The 25063-nt window shown below is 34.5% G+C and overlaps 1 protein-coding gene across 1 annotated transcript in view; it reads left to right on the top strand.

Moving 5' to 3' along the window:
* The window catches only part of LOC144252857 (cysteine-rich secretory protein LCCL domain-containing 1-like), a 42455-nt gene that overhangs the window by 5659 nt on the left and 11733 nt on the right, over positions 1-25063 (top strand). Inside the window, 10 exon segments of the mRNA XM_077794936.1 lie at positions 17061-17179; positions 17512-17644; positions 18641-18756; positions 19428-19528; positions 21133-21273; positions 21456-21515; positions 21624-21691; positions 21904-22034; positions 24087-24130; positions 24230-24302. Coding sequence (XP_077651062.1) covers positions 17061-17179; positions 17512-17644; positions 18641-18756; positions 19428-19528; positions 21133-21273; positions 21456-21515; positions 21624-21691; positions 21904-22034; positions 24087-24130; positions 24230-24302 — 986 coding nt within the window.

Here is a 25063-nt window from a genome sequence, read left to right as displayed (position 1 = left end):
ATAATAACTGTAGAGGAACTCTCTGGAGTTCTGGGAGTTACTAAATGTAAGCAACTGAAGTAGGGCTTTAGACAGGCAAGACATGGCATGGAGTTACAATGAAATAATCAGAGTTAGAAGAATACCACAAAATTCTGCAATTGTAATAATATTAATTCTTTTGTTCAATATATGTTGGTGTTTACCATGCACTGTTTGAGGCCCAGCACTGAACCTAGCAAGCGTTCTTCCTAGCAAGGAATAGATGTGAAGCCCCTGAGTGTGCAGACCTGGCAATGTGCCTGATAAAGCTGGGGAAGTGTAGAAAACGAGGTTGAAGAACTAGTTAGCAAGGAAAAATACAGGTCATTATAGAGATTCTCCCTTTTAGTGATTAAATTTTTTTTTTGAGATTTGAATAGAGGAGGAGCTTATCTTATACTTACTCAGGACTGTTTGGATTTGTTGAAAATCATATTTAAGTGGTGAACAGAGGGGCAATGATGGGAAGAGAGACACAGTGACTGCAGTAATCACAGTGACGGTGGCTAGGAATGTGGTGGCAGCTGTGAAGGTGTTGAAAAGCAGCAAGAGTGTGAATGTAAACCTTTTTGTAATCATAACATTGATCCTGAAAAATTCAAGAAAGCCTTGTTGCCAGATTATGCAATTGACTTTGCTTCTAGTAGGCTGGGATTTTCTGCATCTAGTACAAGATCTAAATCTCTGTATGCCTAGGCTTCAGGTTTTTGAAAACTGAGGGCATTATCCATTCTGGTTTAAATATTAATGGAGAAGTTTCTGGATCTGTCAACTTGCAGGGTCTTCCAGAGTGGTTACAGAGATTCCAAATATCACCAGTTACTTGATACTCATGTTATCAGCACAATCCTAAAAGTTTAAGGTGGTAGAATTTACCTTGCCTTGTAACTTCCTTGAAAAAAGAAGTCTGTTGTTTTCCTAATTTATCTCCTCCCCAATCCCTAAACCCAGCCATTTACCCTGTTCCATGCATAATAGAAGATGAGAATATTAGCATGAGATTCAGAACAGGACAGTGTATTGCTAATGCTCTGCTAACTGTAATTTTTCAACCTAGTTTTAAAAAGGAAATTCAAGAGGGAACAGATCTCAAATTACAGGCAGTCATATGAAAATGCAATTTCCTTGCATTTTTTTGTTATCTTTACTGAAGTCCTTTATGAAAGATTGAAAATATATATTTGTAGCTATATATAATCACGGTTAAGAGTGATAGTTCAGGATCATTTATTCTTTGTTATCATTCAGGTTGTATTCTCTTAGATATTCCTTTTAGGAATTCATACAACCAAATAATTGGACATGATTTAAGCATCTGTTGACTAGTCCTGTTGAATAGTAGCGGAGGGTTTCTCTGAGTTGCTGGCTTTTGAAATGAAAACTGAATTACAAGGAGTCAGCTAAGCAGAGATACACAGACTATTATTCTAGGCAGAAGAAACATACCGAACACAAAGTCTTCAAGTAATCTATTGGAGCTTCATAAAGAAGGTCAATGTGACTGAATGTTCCTCAGTAACAGGGGAAGTGAAGATGAACTAGATACACAAGCATGGACCAGAGAACTTTTGGGTCTGGTTGGATTTTATTCCTAGTATGGTAAGCCACTGGACAGTTTCTTTTAAGGAACTGATGTAGCCTTATTGCCAGTGTCAATCTCTGTCAGCCTTTCACTGAGTTAGGAATCCATCACTATATTCTAGGGAAAAGATAGTGGTGACTTGGGCCAGGGTGAGACTGATAAAGATGGAGAGAGGTATGTGCTTTCAGTGAATGTTTGGTAATAATATTGTTGACTAGTTTTGTAAACAGTGAGGTATAAGAAAGAATATAGAATCTTCTGAGTTTTTTTTTTTTTTTTGTGTGTGTGTGCATGCACTAAGGATTGAACCCAGGGCCTTATGTATACAAGGCAAGCATTTTGCCAATTGAGTTATACCCCCAGCTCCTGTTCTGAGGTTTTAAAAGCCCCTTGGTGAATAGTTGAAGCATTTGATGAGACAGGAGGAGAAACAGCAGGAGAAGGTGAAGGTGAAATCAGGATTTTCATTTTGGCTAAGTTTAGTTTGAGGTTCTGAGCCATCCTCAGTTGCATTTTAAGGTCAGTGAAGAGATGAAAATAATTTAGATAAGAGTGTGGGGATCATATAGATATTGTTAGGAGCTATCCGAACTCAACTTGCTGAGCAACATCATTTTAGAAGAAGATTTATTTACAGGGGTCGACACCTTAGATTGAGCCCAGGGGCATGGTACTATGAAAAGATCCAGCAGAAAGGAGAAGCCAGCAAAGAAGTTGAGAACAAGTGGCTGGCAAGCTTGGAGGGAAAGACAGATTAAATTGGTGTCACAAAGCCAGGAGAGGAAAGATTGACAAAGGAGAGGTCACTTTTTTCAGTATTGCTGAAAAAGCTGTAAGATATGAAGATAAGTTAATTTTGTCAATATGGAGGCTGTTGGTAACCTTCTTACGGGATTTCAGGGGTGAAGTGTGCCCAAAAGCCCTGGTGAGGAGTAAGAACAGATTAGAGGATATGCAAATGAAGTAACTTACCTACTCAAGATACCATTGCTGTGAAGGAAATTGGAGAAATGGGAGACTATAGCTATAGAGGCATATGAAAAAGCTTTGCTTTAATTTTTTGTGAACGTATTTATAGGTCAGTGGAAACAAACAAGTTGAGAAAGCCCTTGGTGTGGGAGAGAGAAAATAGAACTACAAGTCAGTTCATTTATTCAAACAGCAAAGGCTGAGGCTGTTGACACAGAAGTAGGTCATTTGGTGTGTTTGATAAAGAAAAGGAAATTTTTATATGAATGCTTTTATTACTTCCAGTGAACTATGAAGCAAAATCATTAGCTGGGATTGAGTGGGAGGGAAAGAAGGGGGTTTAAAGATAGGACTATTATCACTATTATGAAATAGTGATTCTGGAGATTCTGAGTAAGGGAACTTATGGAGTCAGACATATGGGAGGTGTTGAGATACTTCAAGTTCACTTTTCTCTCATTACTTTTAAGTTCAGAAGTCTATTAGGTATGGGAGAAGTTTACTAGTATGTCATGATGTTACTAAAAAAAATCAGATATGGTAAATAATGGTGCCTTCTCTATTTTGCCATTGTTCAGATCACTCTGTCCAGCCACTGCCCATAGTGCCATGGCTTGACTAGGCAAAAAAGAGATAATTTAAGTCATCATAGGAGGGGATCCATTTTAAAATATCTGGATATCAGACAATACAGATCAGGATACACAGACCAGATAGTATATTTGAGGTTTACATTGAAAACTGAATGCTAAATATAGATATTTGCATAGGAACTCTAAAAAATACAATTAGGTACCATTGACCCAACTATGTAACTTGCATTCATGGGTTACTAACTGGCCAAAGATAGGAACCTAACACTGTGATCTTGTGAATCTTACTGGTTTTCTTTAGTCTATACTGATTAATAGAATCAATAAGGTATTACTGTGTCAACTACCTACATGTAGCTCATTGGGGGAAAGTCAACAGATAGCCTGTATTAGTGGCTCATCAACTTCAAAGGCAAAATATGAAAACCAACGCAGTATCTTTTGCATAAAGCAGTTCATGCTTTATATTTTACACATTTAACTAACACATATTTTGAAATCAGTTACCAGGATATTAAGGGTAGAAAATATTTTTCATTAAAAAACCAATGAGATATGGTTTGTTGGGTAGAAATAGGGGTACTTTATTCCATTTCCCTCAAATTTTAATGTGCATAGACTTCCCTGGGTTCTTGTTAAAATGCAGATATTGACCTAGTAGATCTAGGGGTGGATCTAATATCCTACATTCCTAACAAGGTTCCAGGTGATTATGGTAACTGCTGGTATCCCCATATGAAGTAGAAGGAAAGCTTGAAGCAAGGTTTAAAAGCAGACATGAATAGCTGACTCCAGAATTCAGTTTCTTTAATTTTCCCTCTCAATGATTTCTTTCTCCTTCTCTCTTTTTATATTTAGCAAGTGTAACAACTGATGCAGGAGAAGAGAAGCCCCTTTCCACCCTCCTAAGTATTTAGACTTCAGAAATGAAGAGGCTTGGACAGCATGTCCAATATGTCGGCCTACTGTTGAGCTCCATCTGAGGAGTAGGAAATGCAACATCAAAATTTGGCAATGACCCTGCTCTACAGGATAGTGAAAGTGCTGCCAGTGACAGGAGACAATTCAAAGGCATATGAGTGAGAAGGGAGGAAGGCGAATTTCAGAAAGGGCAGGTCTCACTACTAGGTGAGACCTGCCATGAACATGGAGTTATTATTATGAGCTCTCCCTTTTATGTTGATGGTGTTGCAAATCCAGCATTAAAGAGCAGTCACCCAAATACTGACATGATAATGCATTGGGGTGGCTCTTGAATGAAGATGGAGTAAGGACATCAGATCTTATCTGTGAAGAAAAGACCAAGAGGTCTCTTATGCTGAGATTTTTGTGAACAAAGTGAGTAAAACCAAAACAATAAAAAGCAGTGCTATTACATGGGAACATCTCTGTACTCATTCTGTATGCCTTGGGGTTTTTATGCTGATCAAGCTCATTCATCCCAGCAGATTATTTTTCTTTAAGGGGTTTCTACTTTTCCTCATAATCAGCTTTTGAATAAACCTTCCCTCCAGAGTCACATGTTGCCTCCACCCCAGTTCTGGTCTCCATAACCTCCTAGACATGCCTCTGCCTCTTCTCTATATGTCCCCCCTCCCCCCTGTCCTTGCATTCCTTTGTGGTTAGAGACTGTGCTGTAGTAATCTTTGTAATCCCCAGCTGAGCAGCTCACAGGTGCTCTAAGCTCAGTATTATGCTAGTTGGAAGGAGAAACACTGTGATGAATGAATACAAAGATGACTAGATTTTTCAACAATTTAAAGTGGACTGAATGCAAAGGATTTGATTCTGTTTTGACAAGTTAGTTCCGTTAGAAAATTGCAAAGGCATTCTTCCCAGTGAAGTAGAGAGCTTATGTTTTACTTAATTTTCCATTTTTAAGTGCAGCAGTTTTTTGATTAGAGGGAAAAACTTCTTTAGTAAGCATGATGGGTTTTTAAATTCTCATGGATTTTGTGATTTTCAGAGCTGCAATGGGTCACTGACATCTCTGTCATGTGATGTGGGGTGGTCAGAACCTCTCTGAAGGCAGGGAGGGGAATCTTCCTGAAGATAGAATGATCACAATGCCAGGGCTTTCCACTGAGAACTGTCTTCAAAATATAAATCACCATGTGGTAAGAAGAAAACATTAGTATCTTTTAAACTGCATAAGCATAACAAATTCAGAATGAAGGAGTGGCTAGGGGAGGTATATTAGAAGAGGTATATTTTGAAATGCTATTTGGAAGAGGTTATAGTGATCATGTAGCAGGGTCTGTAGTAGAGAGCATTTGGATGGTGAGAACTTTGTCTGCAGTTATTGGTAGGGAAATATGAGTGCAGCTTTGAATGGGAGAGTGTGGGAGATGTGATCTGTGTGAACTGATCTGGGCCTCTATTTTGTAGATATTCAAAGGGATATTTTCCCAAATAATGGAGAACCTTGTTCTATTGAGTGATACTCATGGCAGACTTGAGCAAGAGCATATCACTATTAATTTTTTCTCTGCTTACCTGTAAAGAAAGATGTCATTGGGAGTAGTTTGGCAGCATTTAGTTTGGTTTCCGTAAATCAATACAAATTATTTTAAAACTTTGGGTTTCTTCATATTTTAAAAATATTTGTCTTAGCATATATAGATACATATGCATGTATATATACAAACATGTATTTCTGTGTATGTGTGTGTGTATGTATATATATATATATATATATATATATATATATATATATATATATAGTATTGGTATCACCTAAACTCTTTTATTTAGTTTTTCTGTAGAGCACATGTTGTTGTATCATTTATTTCCTGAAGTTAGAAGCTTTAGAAGAAATGTAATCTTGGGAATTTAATGTTAGCAAGGTCTCCAATTATTTGACTATTAAGAGATTCGAAGCAATGCTAGGAATAACTTACTCTAAATTTTAATTCATATTCTGTGATTATTCTTTCATTTGAACTTTAGATGGCAGTGATTATCCTGTGTTTAGATCATTTAAAACTTTGGATTTAGGGAGCTGAGGGCATAGCTTACAGCAGAGTACTTGCCTGGCATGCAAGAGGCCCCGAGTTTGATCCCCAACACTGATGAAAAAAAATGGGTTTGAAATTCATCCTTGGTCATGTGAATATCAAGGTTCCAAATGGAAATTAAAAGTTTATATTAATTACAGCAGATTCTTAGAGTCTTGTGATTCTTAGAGTAATAGGAAGAAGAAAACATTTATTAAGATCTGGTATGTGTCAAATAATATGTTAGTTTGCTGATATAATTTTGAGATCCTTTTATACTCAGATATTTGTTTCTCAGGAAACAAATGATACATTAATATGTGCTCTACAGAAATAGAATAATAAAGAGAGGTCTATAGGCAGAGTGTGGACTGGGTTAAGGTGAGAGATGTACAGGAGATGGTTGGATGTCCAGCCTTGAGTGGTGGAGCCACAACCTAGTGGGACTGAAACCTGGAATTGGACTGTGTGAGAGAACACCATCACCATGGACAGGCAGAGAGGAGAGGACTCAGAAGGCATAATCAGTACTTAAATTGCCCTGATTTGTCATCCGTGTCTTCCATTGGCCAAAAACAACCAGAAGCCAGAGAGCCTGAGGGGACTCTAGGTAGTTGAGCCTTTTGAAGCATAGTACATGACATCAGGGGCTGAGATGACTGTATGGGGACAAATGAAGAATAACATAAAGTTTATTTCTCAGGTTTTCAGAAAAAAGACTTTGGAAAGCTGTATGTGCATATTTACCATCATGATAGTCATTGTTTTAAATGTCAGGAAGAGGATGCTGTAGGCATATTCCACAGTAAAGTGAAGAATCTGATAGAAATGCTATTGTTATTAAAATAACTTTCAGCTTCTTGGCAGTCAAGAAAACAGAAGACATAGAGATTGCATGGCTTTCTCTGGAAGCATAGAAACCTGTCATTCCTGAGGCAAGAATCTTTGATAATAACACAGAATTCTCAATACAGTGAGAGAGGTAAAATGAATAGTGTTATACTGGAGTTTCAAAATATGTAACATGCATTTAATGTTTCTTATATTAGTCATTGATTTAAGTGGGAAATTTGATGTTAAATTGTAGTGTCTGTTTCTATCTGTCCACCAACTTTTTCTTTTACAAAATTGTCATGTTAATGTTTGGTTTTAAAGTAGGCATCTCTAAGTGCAGTAAATTAAAGCAAGTTTTAATTAGTTTCAAACCCTGTTACTATTATTTTGATATTAAAATATAAAATATATGAAATATTAAAAACTGAATACTGAGGTCTCCTCAGATCTTGAGAGCTTAGTCCTGAAGAGTAAACGACTCTTCTCTTTACATGACAATGAACAGAGTAATGGCATTACTGTAGCCTTTATGAGAAAGTCTATAAAAAGTTATGACATTTACAGAAAAATTCAACTTCAACTGATAGGGACTTACCCCTATGTAACGGACGTCCTTCCACCTAAATTTAAATCATCATGTACGTCTGAGGCTGGGAACTTAGGTTCTTGTATATCTGACCTAAGTTATTGCCCAGTCTCAGGCAAATAGGTGCCATGGAAAAAAAGTATAAGGCACAAATTTTGAGTTAAAATTCTGGTTTGGTAAGACTCAAAGCAATAGAGAGAATTAGGAGAATATGTAGTGTGGTAGACAGCTTTTCATTCATGTGATAAATATTTGAGAAAATCAACTGACAGGAGGAAAAATTTATATTGGCTCATGGTTTCAGAGGATTCAGGCCATTGTGTGCTGACTCCAGTGCAAAAACATCATGGTGGAAGGAAAACTGTTCAGCTAGCTCATGGTGGCCATGAAGCAGAGAGCAAGAGAGTGAAAGAGACAGATAGACAGTGATAGGAAAAAAAAGAGAGTGTGTGAGAGGGCGTGGGAAAAGGGGACACGAGACATGATATACCCTTCCAGGACATGTCCACACTGACCTACGTCCTCCTACTAGGCTTCACATTCTATACAGTTTCCACCACCTCCCAATAAAACCCTCAAATTATGAATCTGTCAATGAATTAATCCACTGGTGAGATGAGAGCCTTCACAATCCTGTCCTATCTCCAGATATCCACTTTTGAATGTTGTTTCATGGGGACCATGCCTACAATACATGAGCCTTGGGGGACACTCGAGATCTAAACCACAGCACATACAAGCTATAACATATAGTAATAGGTAACTTATATGTTTAAAAAAGATTCAGAGGAGGGTGAGATAAAGGGAGTTTTGTGGTTGCAGTTGGTTCCAAGAGAAGGGACTTTCCAAGAGGAAAAAGGATAAGGTTTAAGTAGTTAAGGAAGAGAGGATAGAGAGAACAGTCCTGTGGTTATCTCTGGTGTGACCAAGAAATATGAATGGACAGGTGTTAGAACCTTACTACTGAAAGCATGGCTTCTCAGCACGGTCCTGGCACCAGGTGAGACTTAGCATTTCTCTCCTGACCAACTGAGTCAGAATCTATATTTTGACAGAATTCCCTAGTGGTTTCTAAGCATGGTTATCTAAGGCTGGGAACTCAGGTTCTGGTACATCTGACCTAAGCTATTGCTCAGTCCCAGGCCAAATGTGAGACTCGAAATAATCAATAAGTGTTTATTTGTGATCTATTCTAAGCCAAATTTTATATAAGGAGCCATCGTAAAAGTTTATTAGAGCAGCTGTAAAGGGCCCATGTTGAGAATGGTTGAGCCACAAGGGCCTCAATTGTACAATGAGATGAGGTTAATTAATAGAAATGCTGGACAAAATGTAATGTAAGTGTTGTTTCAGATTAATGGCTCTATTGCACCATGAGGAAAGTCTGCCCTATATTATGCATCTGTTATAATATTAAATATAGTACCCGTGGACCCAGTGGTATGTGCCTATAATCCAAGTGGCTCAGGATGCTGAGGCAGGATGGTGAGTTCAAAGCCAGCCTCAGCAAAAGCAAGGTGCTAAGCAACTCAGTGAGACTCTGTCTCTAAATAAAATACAAAATCGAGCTGGAGATGTGGCTCAATGGTCAAGTGTCCCTGAGTTCAATCCCCTGATAACTCCCCCTCCCCCCAGAAAAAAAATATATGTATATGTATAGTATTAGTATAATATTAAAACATGGGTGTTTAATTGGAATTCTGATTTCCATATCAGAAATTAATTAATTTTAGGCATCTCTCTCAGGGGTTACATACTTTTCTTTTAGTGATGTGGCTTTGTTTTAGAGTCAATTTTAAAGAAACCTTGCCTGGCCTGCCTCACAGTCTCTGCAGTTTTCTGGAGACCTCACTGTGTGTATGGCCTTGAGGTGATCCTGCTCTCTAGCTGGCAGTGCCTCTGTGCTGGTGACTTAAGTGCTTCCTTTGAAACCTGAGCCTTGTGCATTTTCCCCACAACTATAAAGTCTTCTCAGGACAGGTGAAACAGAGCAGTTGAATACCTGCAGTAACCTCAAATGGCCAGGGGCACATTGCGGCTCTTTTCCATAGTGCTTTTTAATACCAGGTGACTCGCTAACTAAAATATCAGATGCCTTTTCAGCACAGAATTATTTATTTATTTATTTCGAAGATGTCTGTTTGGAAGAAAAGAAAGTTGCCTTGAAGACTTAGAATGAAGAGTTGTATTTGGAATTTGAATACGGTGACTTTTAAACTGTCTGATGTTGCTTCCATAGAATAATGAATTGTTGGGATATCTGGGTGATCCAGTTAAAGAAAGGATCACATGGACAACACATTTCATCTGATTATTTTTATTGCAGTTTCTGATTTAAATAAGAAAAAACAAGTGATTTGAGGAGGTATTTAATTTTTGAAGTAAGATGATTAATTTAAGAACCTGTCTTTTAGAAGTGGTGAGATAGCAAGAATAATCTCGTAAAGGTGTTATTATAAAAGATAATTATATATATATATATATATATATATATATATATATATATATATATTTAAATTACTTTGATATTCATGAGTTGACACAAAAATCACTGTGTTCCTGTTAACTTTCAGAAAAATTACACAAAGAGGACTGTGCCTTATTTCAAATATATTACCATTGTGTTTTCAGAACAAGGCTAAAGAGAGGCCTGGTTTTAACTTCTTGATTAAAAATATCTTCTTATTCCCTTAATTGGAAATTCGTACCTTTTGTTATATATATCTATTTTGAACAGTGTTAATACAAGTGGCTCAGAAACCATTGAGCTCTGCTTTAAAAATTACTCATAATTAGAACATCTGAAGTCTACTTGGTTATGTGATCTTGGAAGTCACAAAACTGCTTTTGCCCCTTAGTTAAGAGAATCTCTTTATTGTCATCAGAAGTATTATTTTACTGTTATTATGTTCTTATGGGTGCTGCAAAGTACTACAGGCCATTTCCAAGGGAACATAAGTCCAAATAATAGCATTTAAAGCTAAAAGGAAGGAAAAAGATATTTTCCATTTCTCTGATGTTACAGATAAGAAAAACAGAAACCAAACTTGACATAATCAAAGGGATAGAGATGAAAAGGTACAATTTTAATAGTATTTGATTTATGGGTTATTTAATTACCTATGGTTGAGTAGTTTTTACCTTGGTCTCAGCCTATACAATAAAATGGGAGGAAAGTGTGTTACTCATGCCCTTGAGGTATTTGTCCAGAACACGAAGCCCTCAGGAAGGGACATTTTAGCCTCACAGAAAGCTGCTCTCATTGGTTCTGACAGTATGCTCAGAAACGGGGTGGGTAGTATTGGAGATACAGGAGTGGTTTTCCAAATTATGTATGTCATGGGACCCAATGCAGGATGTTTGTGAAATTAATTAGTTTTCCTCAAATTGAAGTATTCCCACCCCTTCCATAATCACTTTTAAATTTTTATTATTTGTTAATTTTTCCTATATTGTATTGGTGCATTATAATTATACATATGTGCCAATGATAGAACCATGTAATCTGGTCAATATCATTCTATTATATTGAGTATATATCATTCTGCTATATTGAATAAATCCCTGTTTTCCTCCCTTTCTTCCCCACGTGGCCTCTTTTTCTATTCTACTGGTCTCCTTTCTACTTTTATGAGATCAAAGACTCATCTTTTCCCCCCTTTTCCTTTCTAGCATCCACATATGAGGAAAAAAAACAACATATCACCCTTGACCACAGAATTTATTTTTCAGAGTTTATTCCAAATGCTCAAACAGCTTTAGAAAATAGTTTTTTCATGTTACTTGAAATTTTCAGTGGTGGGAAGGCAAGGCCAGAGCATCCAACATAGATCCAGACGTCCAGCATTACTGCTTTTTTAATGCCACTGTGCTTATGTTAGATTATTATTTTGCTAGAAAGTAATGCATATTTTAAAAGTCCACATTAAGTTGTAAATTATGTCATGGACTTGTGTTTGTCATTTCATTAGATTACTTAATAGGATGATACTTAAGAACCGATTATGATTTTTTTTTCACATTCATCTTGGGAATACATTAAAGATATATCACTTTTGTGAATACATACAACAAATTTAGTCTTATATATGTTTATGCTATTTAAAGTTTTTCAATAATTGATTATAACATGTTCTGTATGAAATGGATGTTTAACTTTTACATGGAATATGGTCTGTCTTTCACTGTAGTTTTTAATACTGTGTTAGCTTCACATTACTAAAACAAAATACTTGAGGCAATTAATAAAGACAAAAGGTTTATTTAGCTCACAGCTTTTGAGGTTCAAATTTAGGATTAGGTTACCCCATTGCTTTGGGCCTTTGGTGAGGGCATCCCATGGCAATGGTGGGAGCACATCATGAAGCAAGCAGTCACATATCAAGCAGAGAAGAAAATGAGTAGAGCCCACAGTCCTATGAGGGTATGACCCCCAATGACATAAGAACCTCTCATCAGGCCCTATCTCCTAAAAGTTTCACAGCCCCTCTTAACAGAGCTTCTCTGGGCACCAAGTCATCATATATGTATTTTTGGAGGACAACTACTCATATTCAAATCATAGCAACTACCAATTGCAAAGACTTAGTTATCAGATAATGCTCATCTCCAAACAGTTCATAGTGACTAATCAACATTCATCTTAAACTCTTGTATGACACAGTGCAATAAAAAATTTGAAGCTATGAAGAGTGAATTCCCAAAACATCAATTTCCAAATTATATAAATCTGAAAATAGCTATAAACTTACTATGCTCAAGAAGATATAATTGAAAATACTTAAAACTGTTAAAGGGAAAACTTCTCCATACTTAAGAGAGAGAAAACACTAAATTTCTAAGGAGTCTTTTTGCCTAATATATAGTGATATAACTTACTGGTAAGCTTGTAGTCTTACCTCTACTAAAGCCATCTTCTTGAATGATTTCCAACTACTATTGAATACTCTATTTGAGCAAGATAGCAGATATCCTGGTGGGAATATGAACTGCTCATATTCATTCATATTTCACAAAGGATAGTGGTCAAAGTTTAATGTTAGTCCAGATAACTATGAATTTCTACTTTCTACAAATATAATATTTTAATACGAAAGTCATTATGTATTCAAAGTCTTTTGTTAAGATTTAAATTTGTACACACACATACTTGGAATAAGTAAGCCGCCATATTGGACTGGCTTAAAAATGTTAAGCTGGGAGTGTAGCTCAGTGGTAGAGCACTTGCCTAGAGTATGCAAACTCTAGGTTCAATCCCCAATACTACAGAAACAAAAACCAGAAAAAATACAATGAAATGAAATGAAGAATGTCAATAGTATTCTCAATGTTTCTTTTATTAATAAAATTTCATTGAAGACATTACTATGTTCTAAGAATGAACAACATATAAATGTTGCTGGAAAACAAAGGTGTTTTCATTTCTATTTATCTCGGGATCCATTTTATTAAATGGTAATTTTAGTGTAGTTTAATTTGAATGCTGGGTGAATAGTTCAGAGAGGAAAGAAACAAAACCAAAGCCCCTTAGGCCATCTTGATTTAATTTTCAAACCTGAATTTAAATAGCAATTCTTAGAGACCAACCTTAATTTTAAACAGAATGGGTACAATGAATTATTGATAGTCTTAAAACCTGAAATAACATGTTGTAGTATGAAAATATACACATACCATACTGTCATCATGTCATGACAGTATTTCTTCCAGAAGTGTTATATTTCCAGTACCTTGTGTTCTAATAATCTTTTTGATTTGTATTATTGAATCTGACCTAAATACCTATTCTTGATTACATTCTTTAAATAATTTATTTTAAATTGTCACTAATTAAAGTCCTCAAAGTTGTCTTCAAAGTTGTCTTTCTGAGTAACCAAATTTCAGCTGACATATTTTACAAATTAAAAAAAAATTAGCCTAAAGCATATGAATGCAATATTTTAGATTTGATTTTAAATTCTATATAGTATATATAAACAAACTATCAAAATTTACAAATTTATTAATTTGAAGCTAGTTGTATATCTTCTCTAAAAAGGGTCTATCTTCAATTTTATCCAAAAAAAATAACATCTAAGATTATAGAACCATGTGAAACAAGAGCAAAATGACCTCAAATGACGGTCTTCAGGACTCTAATGCAGGTTATCTGGTGGTGCTCCTTTGGGGTCCTACATGTTTCCATGACCTGGATCACCATCACCTGAGGGCTTGGCTGGAGCTCAGAAAGCTGGATGAAATTCATATGGAAAAATAAAAGACCCAGAATAGCAAAAGCAAGTCTAAGCAGGAAGTGTGAATCAGGCAGTATAGCAATACCAGATTTCAAAGTATACTACAGAGCAATAGTAACAAAAACAGCATGGTAATGGTACCAAAACAGGCAGGTGTACCAACGGTACAGAATAGAGGACACAGAGACCAATCCACAAAATTACAACTTTCTTATATTTGATAAAGGGGCTAAAGGCATGCAATGGAGGAAGGATAGCATCTTCAACAAATGGTGTTGGGAAAACTGGAAATCCATATGCAACGAAATGAAACTGAATCCCTTTTTCTCGCCATGAACAAAAGTTAACTCAAAATGGATCAAAGAGCTTGATATCAAATCAGAGACTCTGCATCTGATAGAAGAAAAAGTTGGCTCCGATCTACATATTGTGGGGTTGGGCTCCAAATTCCTTAATGGAGCAAGCTGTTCTTGATCTCCATCTCTGTGTTATCTCTCCACATTGTCTTTCCAGTTATCTCTTTGCTGTGGCCCAACTTTTAAATTATTGGCTCAGGTATTCAAGATGTTTCTTAAAATTGAAAATAAATATAAACCAAAAGCAGATAAAAGCTCTGTTTCCTAACCTAGCCTTAAAAGTCTTACAACCTCATTCTGTTTATTAGAAGTCACTATGCAGCTCAGACTGAAGGAGAGAGGGGGGAATTCATCTATACCTTGTGTGGGGAGAGCATTTTAAAACATCACTAGGCATTTTTTCCCTAGCCATATGTATCTGTGTGTGATCTTCCTCCAATTCCTGTCTGTTCCTGACAGGCGGTTGCTGGACTGGACACCTTAGGATAAGTGTAGTTTTGTAGTATGACTTAACAAGATGCAAGTCCCTGATTTCCAGCATTGTGGACAATTTGTCCTTTAAGGACAACCTATTTCTTAGTTCTGCTTGGAAACATGAGAGGTGATTATTTCTTCAACATTCTAGAAACAAAAGGAAAATCAGCATTTTGCCCATTTTCTGGGACTTTAGCCGAATTCGTTAGTTTTAACCTAAATTTTGTTTAGACAGATAACTATAGCAACTTGCATTATATTTTCATATAATAGATAAAATATGTAATTATAAAGTTAAGTCAAACAAATTAATTAGTAGTTACAAGTTAATGAATAGTATGCCCATATTAGCAAAGAGTACATGTCTGATAGATATTTATTTGTAGCATGCATTTCTCATATTTGTCATAAAACTGGTTATCTTGAATATTTGACATTAATTAACAGTAAAATTTAAGTTTTTATGAAAGTCTTACAGCTCCTAAGATTTTAGTTGCATGTAAACATATGTCCCTGTGTATTTTTCTGGTTAATAAAAGTGTTCAATAATAGGAATATACTTATTCTAACTTTGATTATATTTTACTTTGTGACTTTGAAAACATGATTTTCTTTATGTTTTCATAACATAAAGGGAGGAATTATTATCTAGGGAAAATTATATGAATGAATTATGAGACTGTTCCTCACACTGGTGTGTGTGTGTGTTTGTGTGTGTGTGTCTGTCTGTCTGTCTGTCTCCATGGTTTCTTTCATTTTTTAAAATCAAAGTAACAAATTCTCCCCACACCCTGACATCCTCCCTTCTTCAACTTCTACCTCACCTCTCTTCCTTCTGTGCAAAGCATTAATTCACCCATACTTGCTTTTCCCCACTTTCTTTCCACTTAACTTTTTAAGATTTCTCCCCATCACTGATCTGAAATTGCTCTTAATCCTGAGTGGGTACTTAGCAAACCTCATATTTCTCAACCTTTATATGGCACTGGGCCTCATTGCCCATTCGTGATTCCTCAAATCTCTTGTTCTGTCATTCCTGTAATCTAGTCCTTTTTAGATTCTCTCAATTTTCTGATCATTTTTTGACACAATGTACAATCTTAATTGTTCTTCCTCCCTTTTGATTTTGGTAACCCTATAATTTTTTTTAATTATGCTTATCATTCTACATCTTTTTTCCTGAATAAATTAATCTTTGGGTGAATAACTGCATAATTCTTCACATAGAACTCCAGAATTCCAATTATATATTTCTGTGCTCTACTTGGCAGATATATAGTCCTTGTACTGCCTGCTGAGATTCTGCCAGGGAAATCCACAGACACATACTTCTATTTCTCTTTCCCTTTTTTCCTTTCTCATAACATGTCAATCTTCACCTTTTCTGTTTCTTTACCACTTACTTTCAGTCTCCCATCAACTTTGAGGAATTTAGATTCCTAAATGTCATTTCAGTTCATCTACTCTCTGAAATCTCCTTGCTAGTCCTTTAGTTGTGCTCATGTTCTCTTCCCTGAACTCTTTCCCTGTCTTCATAACACTGAAGTGGTAGTGCCAAGATCAATCCCCTTTCTACCTGACTTAGTTCCTTTACTATCATGTTTAGCACACTGCCTATTTTTCAAATTAATACCAAGTTGAATTCTAAACCCAGAGCTTGAAAAGTTATTTCTGTAATCATTTTATAATTTTAATAATTTCCTTATAGATTATTTTAAAATGAATTGGTTGTCATTTAATTTAATGTATAAAAATCATACATATTTTATAGGAATCAAATTTATTATTCATTCATGTTTTCAACCAGCATTTATTGACAGACTCAGAAAATGCATGAGGTAAACTGCCTTGTGACAACTTTATGTCTCAGGAAAATAATCAGACATGCAATCAGACATTAATACTATAGTGTCATAGGTGCTAAATAAAGAGTCTTTGAGAGCTTCAATTTCTAAAAGAATTGAAAAGGTATCACAGAGACTGTGTTATGTAAGGTAGGATAGGAAAAAAAAGAGTAGGGGTGCATATGACCAATAACTGAAGTTTAAGGCAAAGGAAACAATACCAGCAAGGAATAGCATGTCATCATAAGGAACAAAGACCATGGGTTTTATGTGTATGGGAATTTATTGGGTGTGTTTAAGCAGAAAAATATATTTGTGATCACTTTAGTAGCTCTCAACATTTGTAAGACAAATTGGCTGGAGGAAATACATAGTCAAGGAGATTAATTAGATGACTAATACAAAAGTCTAGATAAGAAAATCAAGATGATACGACCAAGATGTTGACTTTGTAGAGAAGGAAGAAATCCTAAGGACTGAATAATGAATGCTATAAGCCTAAGAAATGTCCACACTCTCTATATGCACACTGTATTCTTGTAACTGTATTTTATTTCTGTTTTGAATTGTAGACATGGGATGTGGAGCTGGAAAGATCTGAAGAATCCTGGGCTGAAACTTGTTTGTGGGAGCACAGACCTGCAAGCCTGCTGCCATCCATCGGACAAAACTTGGGAGCACATTGGGGAAGGTAGCTTAAAAATGTGAATTTTTGTTTTCAAAAACATAAGTGCTAGAAATGAAATACTTATTAATTTATCATTGCAGACTTTCAAAGCCTTGATGCTTAAAAGAATAAAATATCATAAAATAAATAACAAAAATGAAATATCATACCAGAATTGTCAGCAGGTTTTTAGGCTTGTTTTAAATAATTGATACAATATAATGGACAGAAGTGCTTAAAATGTGCAACTTACACGGAACTATCTTTCTACCAAGTTTTATATATCTATTTTGCCATATTTTGTTTTGAAATTTTTCCAACTTTACTTATTCTTTGTGGTTATTTGCTTCTAATAGGTATAGACCCCCAACGTTTCATGTGCAAGCATGGTATGATGAAGTGAGAGACTTTAGCTACCCATATGAACATGAATGTAACCCGTATTGTCCATTCAGATGTTCTGGCCGTGTATGTACTCATTATACGCAGGTATGTTTGGGGTATGTTTCTCTTCATTTTTTTCAAATTTAATTAAGCAACAGGAGGAGAACAAAGTTTACTGAGTATGTGTCTTTATTATGTTATTTGAAATGGTTATTGTTTTAAAAACTCACATCATTACTGATTACATGAAACAGCCTTATAAATTTCTTTAAATAATAAAACTAACAATCACAAAAAGTCCAAAAGACTTAAAAATACATTATTTCCATGATTTTTCATATGAAACATCTTTTAATATGGCCTTAATAAATGCATATGGGGAGCAGTTTACTATCTTTAATGTCAAAGTTTTACTCTAAAGTATAGAACTTTCGTTTTATTTACCAGTAACAATTCATTTTATAGGTTTATAGAATTTATGTATATTTTTCATATTTTATGTTCATATTTGGTATTGAATGTGTTCTAAACTTCTAAATAAAATAATAGGCAGATTTGACTAGACAAAACTCACCACTGATTTCAGTTTCTAGAATTCCTACAATCTATTATCAGTGAGACTAATAATCTACCAGTGAGATGAAACCTATACGTCTTTGCCATGTGATAAGATTTAAGATCAACTTGGAACTTCCTAAATACCAGTGGCACAATGAAAAGATCCTGTCGTATAAGAAATCTCAACACTTCAATTTTTTTCTGAGTGCTTTCTGTTTAAGATGTAAAATTCAGTTCATAGACATGTTAATATGGCAGACAGGTTTGTGAAGATATTAAATTTTGAATTATTTAGTAAGTTTATGTTTCATAAATGCTGACATTTTATTCAAGAAAGAATTATTTACCTTTAGATTCCCTGTAAAAGTTTAATTCAGCAGAAACCAAAGTCTTGGGGAAAATACACTTTTTGATATTGTCTCATTTCATGTTGGTTGATAAATATTGGTTTCTCCAGTTCAATTTTATTCATTTTTCTCCTGGATATGTCATCTTAGTCCATCTTAGCCTGCTTTTTCTGAATCTTTCTTTTCTCTAATGTAGGTGGTGTGGGCAACCACTAACAGAATAGACTGTGCCATTAATTTGTTCCATAACATGAACATCTGTGGGCAGATATGGCCCAAAGCTGTCTACATGGTGTGCAATTATTCCCCAAAGTGAGTAGACAAAACATTACCTTTAGATGTAAATTTTTCTAAGAACATGAAAATAATTTATATTTGTGATTTTTTTCTCATTTTCAGTATGTATTGAGTAAATCACATTGTTTTAATTCACTTTACCTAATATAACAGTGATTATAGTTGCATAGGTCATAAAATAAGTTCTTAAAGTGTTTATGAAAATTAAAAATATGATCTTTGTGAAGTCAGGAATCATATATTTATGTCTTCAGTTTCACTCATTGAACTATTCTGTTCCATAGATGTTTAGAATTTTGATTAGAGAAAATGTATTTTTATCTTTATAAAGACCATTTGAACATACTCTAAAAAATTCCACAATCATTCTTAGGGACAAATTTAAATTTGTGAGCTATTTTGATTAAAGAATATGGGATATAGGTGAATATTTCATTATAATATTTAGTTTTCAGTAAAAAAATTAAATGTTTAACAGTAATATAGTAAATTACTTTGATAATTTTCAGAAGAATGAGGTAGAAATCTGTATTTAAACCTAGTAAACAAAAGGACTGCTTACCAAAATATATACATGTAACACATCAAGATCATTACTTGGAAGATTCATATAGGGTGATATGTTGCAATGTCTTATAAATCATGCCGTTAGACAACCTCTTAATGGAGTGTATCATATCTTTAAGGGGAAACTGGTGGGGCCATGCCCCTTACAAACATGGACGACCCTCTTCTGCTTACCCACCTAGTTTTGGAGGGGGCTGTAGAGAAAATCTGTGCTACAAAGGTAAGTGCTATTTTTTTGTAATATTCACTTTGATTTATATTTTAATTCAGTCTGCATTAATTTGTACTTAAAAAAAAAGTAGGGCTAGGAGTATAGCTCAGGGTAGAATCCTTACTTAGCATGCATGAGGCTCTGGGTTCATTCCACAGCACCACACACATTAAAATAATAATAATTAATTTAAAAATGTACTTAATTACACAAAAGTACACTTAGTTTCCATAGCTGTTTTTGGATATATTGTTGACTAGAGTGTTTCCATAACTGCTTTAATTTTTTAAGGTTTTGACAATTTAAGTTTATTCTTACTGAATTTAGAGTTTTTGCAAAACTCTCCATGTACCTTATATACAATGAATTATATTGATTCTACACTTTTCACTGTAGGCTGTACAATTCTTTATGCCAAAATATCCCAAAACATATATAATGGTACTATAAAACTGTTATAATATTAATGCATTTGTTGTACTACAAAACAATTATAATATTAGTACACTCAAATGCATTTGAAATCTTAAAAAGTAAATATAAATATGGTGTCACATTTATAGTACACAGAGAAAAATTATATTTAACAGAGCTTTGTGAAAGTCATGCTTTTGAGGATCCAAGGGGATGCTTTTTATTGCCTTGTACATTCTTCTTAATGATGATTGGTTGAAATGTCTTACTTTCTCTTGATGAATAAATGCTCATTTGCTATAATGAGCAGTCAAGAAGTACCCATCTATGTCAGATTATTTTTAAATTCCCAGAAGCATTTGCACCATCTTTTCACTGTGAGTGTGTGTGGCGGGGGGGGCGGGGGTTGTTGGTTTGTTTGGTTTAGTTTTTGTTTTTTATACTCTACCCATGAACCTGCTATGTCTCTGCCCTTTACCAAGGATCATTTTTCTTAAAGTTGGCTTTCCTCTGCCTTCAGACTTCATTTTTCCTAGGTTTTGAGTTCTGGGACACACATGAAAATAATATACTGCTCTATAACGTGCCACTGATAAGCCCTTGATATAGGACAGTCTGAGAAAAAAAAATATATTTAAAGCTTGAAACTATCTCCCATTGTCAAGATGAAATTTTTGAACACTGAATTCCTTCTTAAAAAATGTTTTCCATGGAAATGGATATGGTAGTAAATAACAAGGGCACATCAATCCTTCTTTAGGCACATCAGTCCTTCTTGTGGGAGAATTCTAAATGTGATCCTGCTGAAAATTCTAAAAATATGATTTCATTTGGGAAAGCAAAACTTACATTTCCTAATACCTGGCATTATTAAATCACTATGCATATTTTCTGATGTCATTATGAAAACCAAACACTGATAACATACTGAAATACAAGCAGAGTTTAGAAATGACTCCACTGAATATTAGCCAGATACTCACACAGATGAATCAAGGGCTCAAAGTCCTGTATGTGTATTTCATTTACTTCAGTGCAGTACTTAATATTATGGCTTTAAGATAAAATCTGTGCCAAAAGAGTACTGATTTTTGTAGTTTTAAATACTAAACATTGTATACAGGCATTTCATTATTTAGTAACTTTTGCTCATGTAAACTGGGATTAATTTTTCTCAAATATCTCTTTCTTTCTGACAGAAGGGTCAGATAGCTATTATCCTCCTCGAGAAGAGGAAACCAATGAAATTGAGTGACAGCAGGCACAAGTTCATGATACCCACGTCCAGACAAGATCGGATGACAGCAACAGAAATGAGGTCATTAGCACACAGCAAATGTGTAAGACCTCTGCATCACTATAAGAATTTAAAATTTGTCCTAGATGGCCAGGCCATGTAGATTTTGTTAATTTGGTTCATTTGGGAATGAACCCAAACTTGTCATTGTATTATACATAACAAATGTAGCAGCTTTTACATTATCTAGATGATTTTGGTGATTTCTTTTATTTTCCTTTTTAGCCCAGATTGTTTCTTGTGAAGTAAGATTACGAGACCAGTGCAAAGGGACAACCTGTAATAGGTAATACTTACTATCATTCTCAAAATCAACTGACAATATATAAGAAATCTTTTTATTTCAAACTGATGTACAGAGAAGCTAAATTTTGTTTCCATTACTTTCATTTGGGTATGAATGTCCTGCTGGCTGTTTGGATAGTAAAGCTAAAGTCATTGGCAGTGTACATTATGAAATGGTAAGTATCAAAAATGTTAATTTTATGGAAATAGAATCCTTCCCTATAATTTTTAAGATTTGCATGTGGGATATAGCAACTTATATTAAGTATATTTTTCTTAGACATAGACATATTTATTTAATTTAAAGTCATATCAGTAGCAAGTAGTTTTATCTTAGGCAGAGATTAAATATTTTAACATCATGGTGTCTCCTCTTTTTTCCTTCAAGCAATCCAGCATCTGTAGAGCTTCAATTCATTATGGTATCATAGACAATGAGGGTGGTTGGGTTGATATCACCAGACAAGGAAGAAAACATTATTTCATCAAATCCAATAGAAACGGTGTTCAAACAATAGGGTAAGTACCCAGATGATTTTAAATTGTAAAAATGAACTAAAACATTTTTTTAGGGCAAAGTGTAGAAGCATTTAATTAATGACGAGAGAAGTTGGTAATTTTCAAGATGTGTTTTAGCTACTTAATGTCCATAGATTAGAAGAAGGAAAAGGATCTAAATTCAAAGTTGAAACCTTTTTGCTTATAAAGGGCATGATCTGAATTTTCAACAGTTTCATTAAGAATGTGTAAATTTACAGTTTAATATAAAGCAATGAATTTTTAGCTATGGCAAGTGATACCCCAGAGAAGACTAATTAATTTGCATATTCTTTCTGCTCTGTTTAAGGAAAATGGTTTATTTTATGCAACAGCAATTTTTAATGAATTAAATCAGATTACTTGGTAAAGAGCATTTGGCTAAGTCTATAATATACTATATTGTCTTCCATTGTCAGTCTAAATACAATTCAATACCATAAGAAGCACTGATTACTGTTTTCAATGTTTCTCATGTTATATACACTAAGTACTTTATTCTAAAACACTACAGTTTTGTTCATTTTTCTATAGGAAATAGAAATAATATTTGACATATTTTTGTGTAGTGTCTTTTGAACCTCAGAAGAATTGTTGAGCCTCAGAAGAATGTTTTTCTTAGCAAATGTAATTTCCTTTCTTTGTAACTATACAATTTAATCTAACCAAGCTCCGTAGTAGGGTTAAGCTGGAATTCATAGTTATAGAAAATAAATTATTAAAATTTGCGGAATGAACTTTAATGTATACAGTTTTTTTTCAGAGGCTTGATATGTAGGTTTTAGCTACTTGCAAAACTCTCTTTAGTAAAATATATTTGTAGAAATATTTATTAGCTAATTCATTCAGCAAAATTTTATAAATTACATCAATAAATAATTACTAGTTATTATCTTTATTAAGCCAAGCTCTGCATATTGTATTAAAGAACATTTATATTTTCTCTTAAGTTTAAGTTTTGCTTGTCTATTGTAGAAATTCTCTTGAAATATTAAGTGTACTACATTTGATAGGTTATATATACTTTGTGACTCAAATAATGTTATTGGGAGGGATGTCACATTGCAGATGATAAATATTAAATATTAAATTTGAAACTGAAATAAAATATTGTTAAGATTTGCACCTTCAATACTGAGCTAACATGTTCAGAGGGTGAACACATCATATCCATGCTAAAAATACCATCACATGGCTGGGTGTGGTGGTGCACCTGTAATCCCAGCAACTTGGGAGGCTGAGGCAGGAAGATCTTGAGTTCAAAGCCAGCCTCAGCAAAAGTGAGGAGCTAAGCAACTCAGTGAGACCCTGCCTTTAAATAAAATACAAAATAGGGCTGGGGATGTGACTCAGTGGCCGAGTGGCCTTGAGTTCAATCCTCAGTACCAAATATATATATATTTTCACACACACCCACAGACATACACACACATACCATCACAAAAATCTTTACCTTCTGTAACAGGTATTTATCTCAAAATCTGGACATGCATAAGCAATTAAAATTTTGACATACAATGGTGTACCTAACTTTATATTCCTATTTTTAATAATTCATATAATGAGGCGAGATTCATTCATGTGCTGTAGACACTTCACTAGATATGAGGATAAATAAAAATTGATTAATGCATACTCCTTTAAGGGACATATTATTTGTAGGCTTTGTACAACATTGTCTTGTGTTTATCTCTGTGGATTCCATGGAAACTGGGAATTAGTATTTGAGAATTTTAATTTTGATATGAAACCAATGTGTAGATAGTATGTTCATTGTTTGTGTTTTTATCTATTTTTGAGATTAATAATGAAAAGAAACCACCCTCTAATGTTAAGAAGTGAAGCTAGTATGGATTTAGCCTAGGTGATGTATTCTTATATCTCTACTTACATAGGTATACTTATATCTCTTCTTACATTTTAATGAAAAAGATTTTAAAAATACAGTGTGCATGGATCTGAAAGGCCCTAGCAGTTACACTTATGATGATGCCTAAAAGCAAATGATTGATATTACTGTCTTTTTATCTTTAGCAAATATCAGTCTGCTAATTCCTTCACAGTCTCTAAAGTAACAGGTGAGACTTTTTTTTTTTAAATTTCATTTCCTTATTACTGTGTGTTGAGTTTTCATTTCTAACAGAGTCACTTTTTTTTTTTGTGCTTTTATTCTTCAGTTCAGGCCGTGACTTGTGAAACTACTGTGGAACAGCTCTTTCCATTTCATAAGCCTGCTTCACATTGCCCAAGGTAATGTTTTCTAAATTTTCTTATGTGTGTATGTATATGTGCATATGTATGTTTGTGTTTGTGTGTGTGTGTGTGTGTGTGTGTGTGTGTGTATGGCTTTAGTCTGTTTTTACATGAAATTCTATGTCTCTAGGATTCAAATTATAGTGGAATTTATTGACTAAAAAAAAAGATCATATACATATGATCTTGAACTGCTAAGCAGTAAAAAGTGATAGGACTTCACAAACTTCACACACTCCTGGCCCTCCTAGTATGTCTTCTCCAAATTCCAGAGTACTTACTGCTATTCTTTAGCAACAAGGATGGTACATGTGATTTGTATGTTCATATTTGCTACAAAAGAGTTCTTTATCAGTCTGCTTGGGCTACTATAATAAAATGCCATAGACCAGATGGTATAAACAACAAAAATGTTTTCCTCACAGTTCTAGAGGTTTGGGATGTCCAAAATCAAGTTGCCGTATAATTTGGTTACTTATTGGGACTCTTCCTAGCTGTCAGGTAGCATAATGTATTTTGTGTCCTCACATGGTGGCTGGAGAAAGGGCTTACTCCCTTGTATCTCTTCTTAGAAGGTCACTAATTCTTATATTTGGTAAGGGGCCCTCCCTTATGTCATGTTGTAACCTTAATTCCCTTCATAAAGGTCCTATCACAAAGTCACAATGGGGTTTGGACTTCAGCATATGAATTTTGAGATACAAAAACATTCTTTCTATAAAATGTTCCTCCACAGACACTGAAATGATGTAGTTTTA

This window comes from Urocitellus parryii, unplaced genomic scaffold, assembly GCF_045843805.1.
Source record: "Urocitellus parryii isolate mUroPar1 unplaced genomic scaffold, mUroPar1.hap1 Scaffold_61, whole genome shotgun sequence".
NCBI lineage: Eukaryota > Metazoa > Chordata > Mammalia > Rodentia > Sciuridae > Urocitellus > Urocitellus parryii.
The sequence above is the reverse complement of the archived record's forward strand: the minus strand, read 5'-3'. Positions and strand labels throughout refer to the sequence as shown.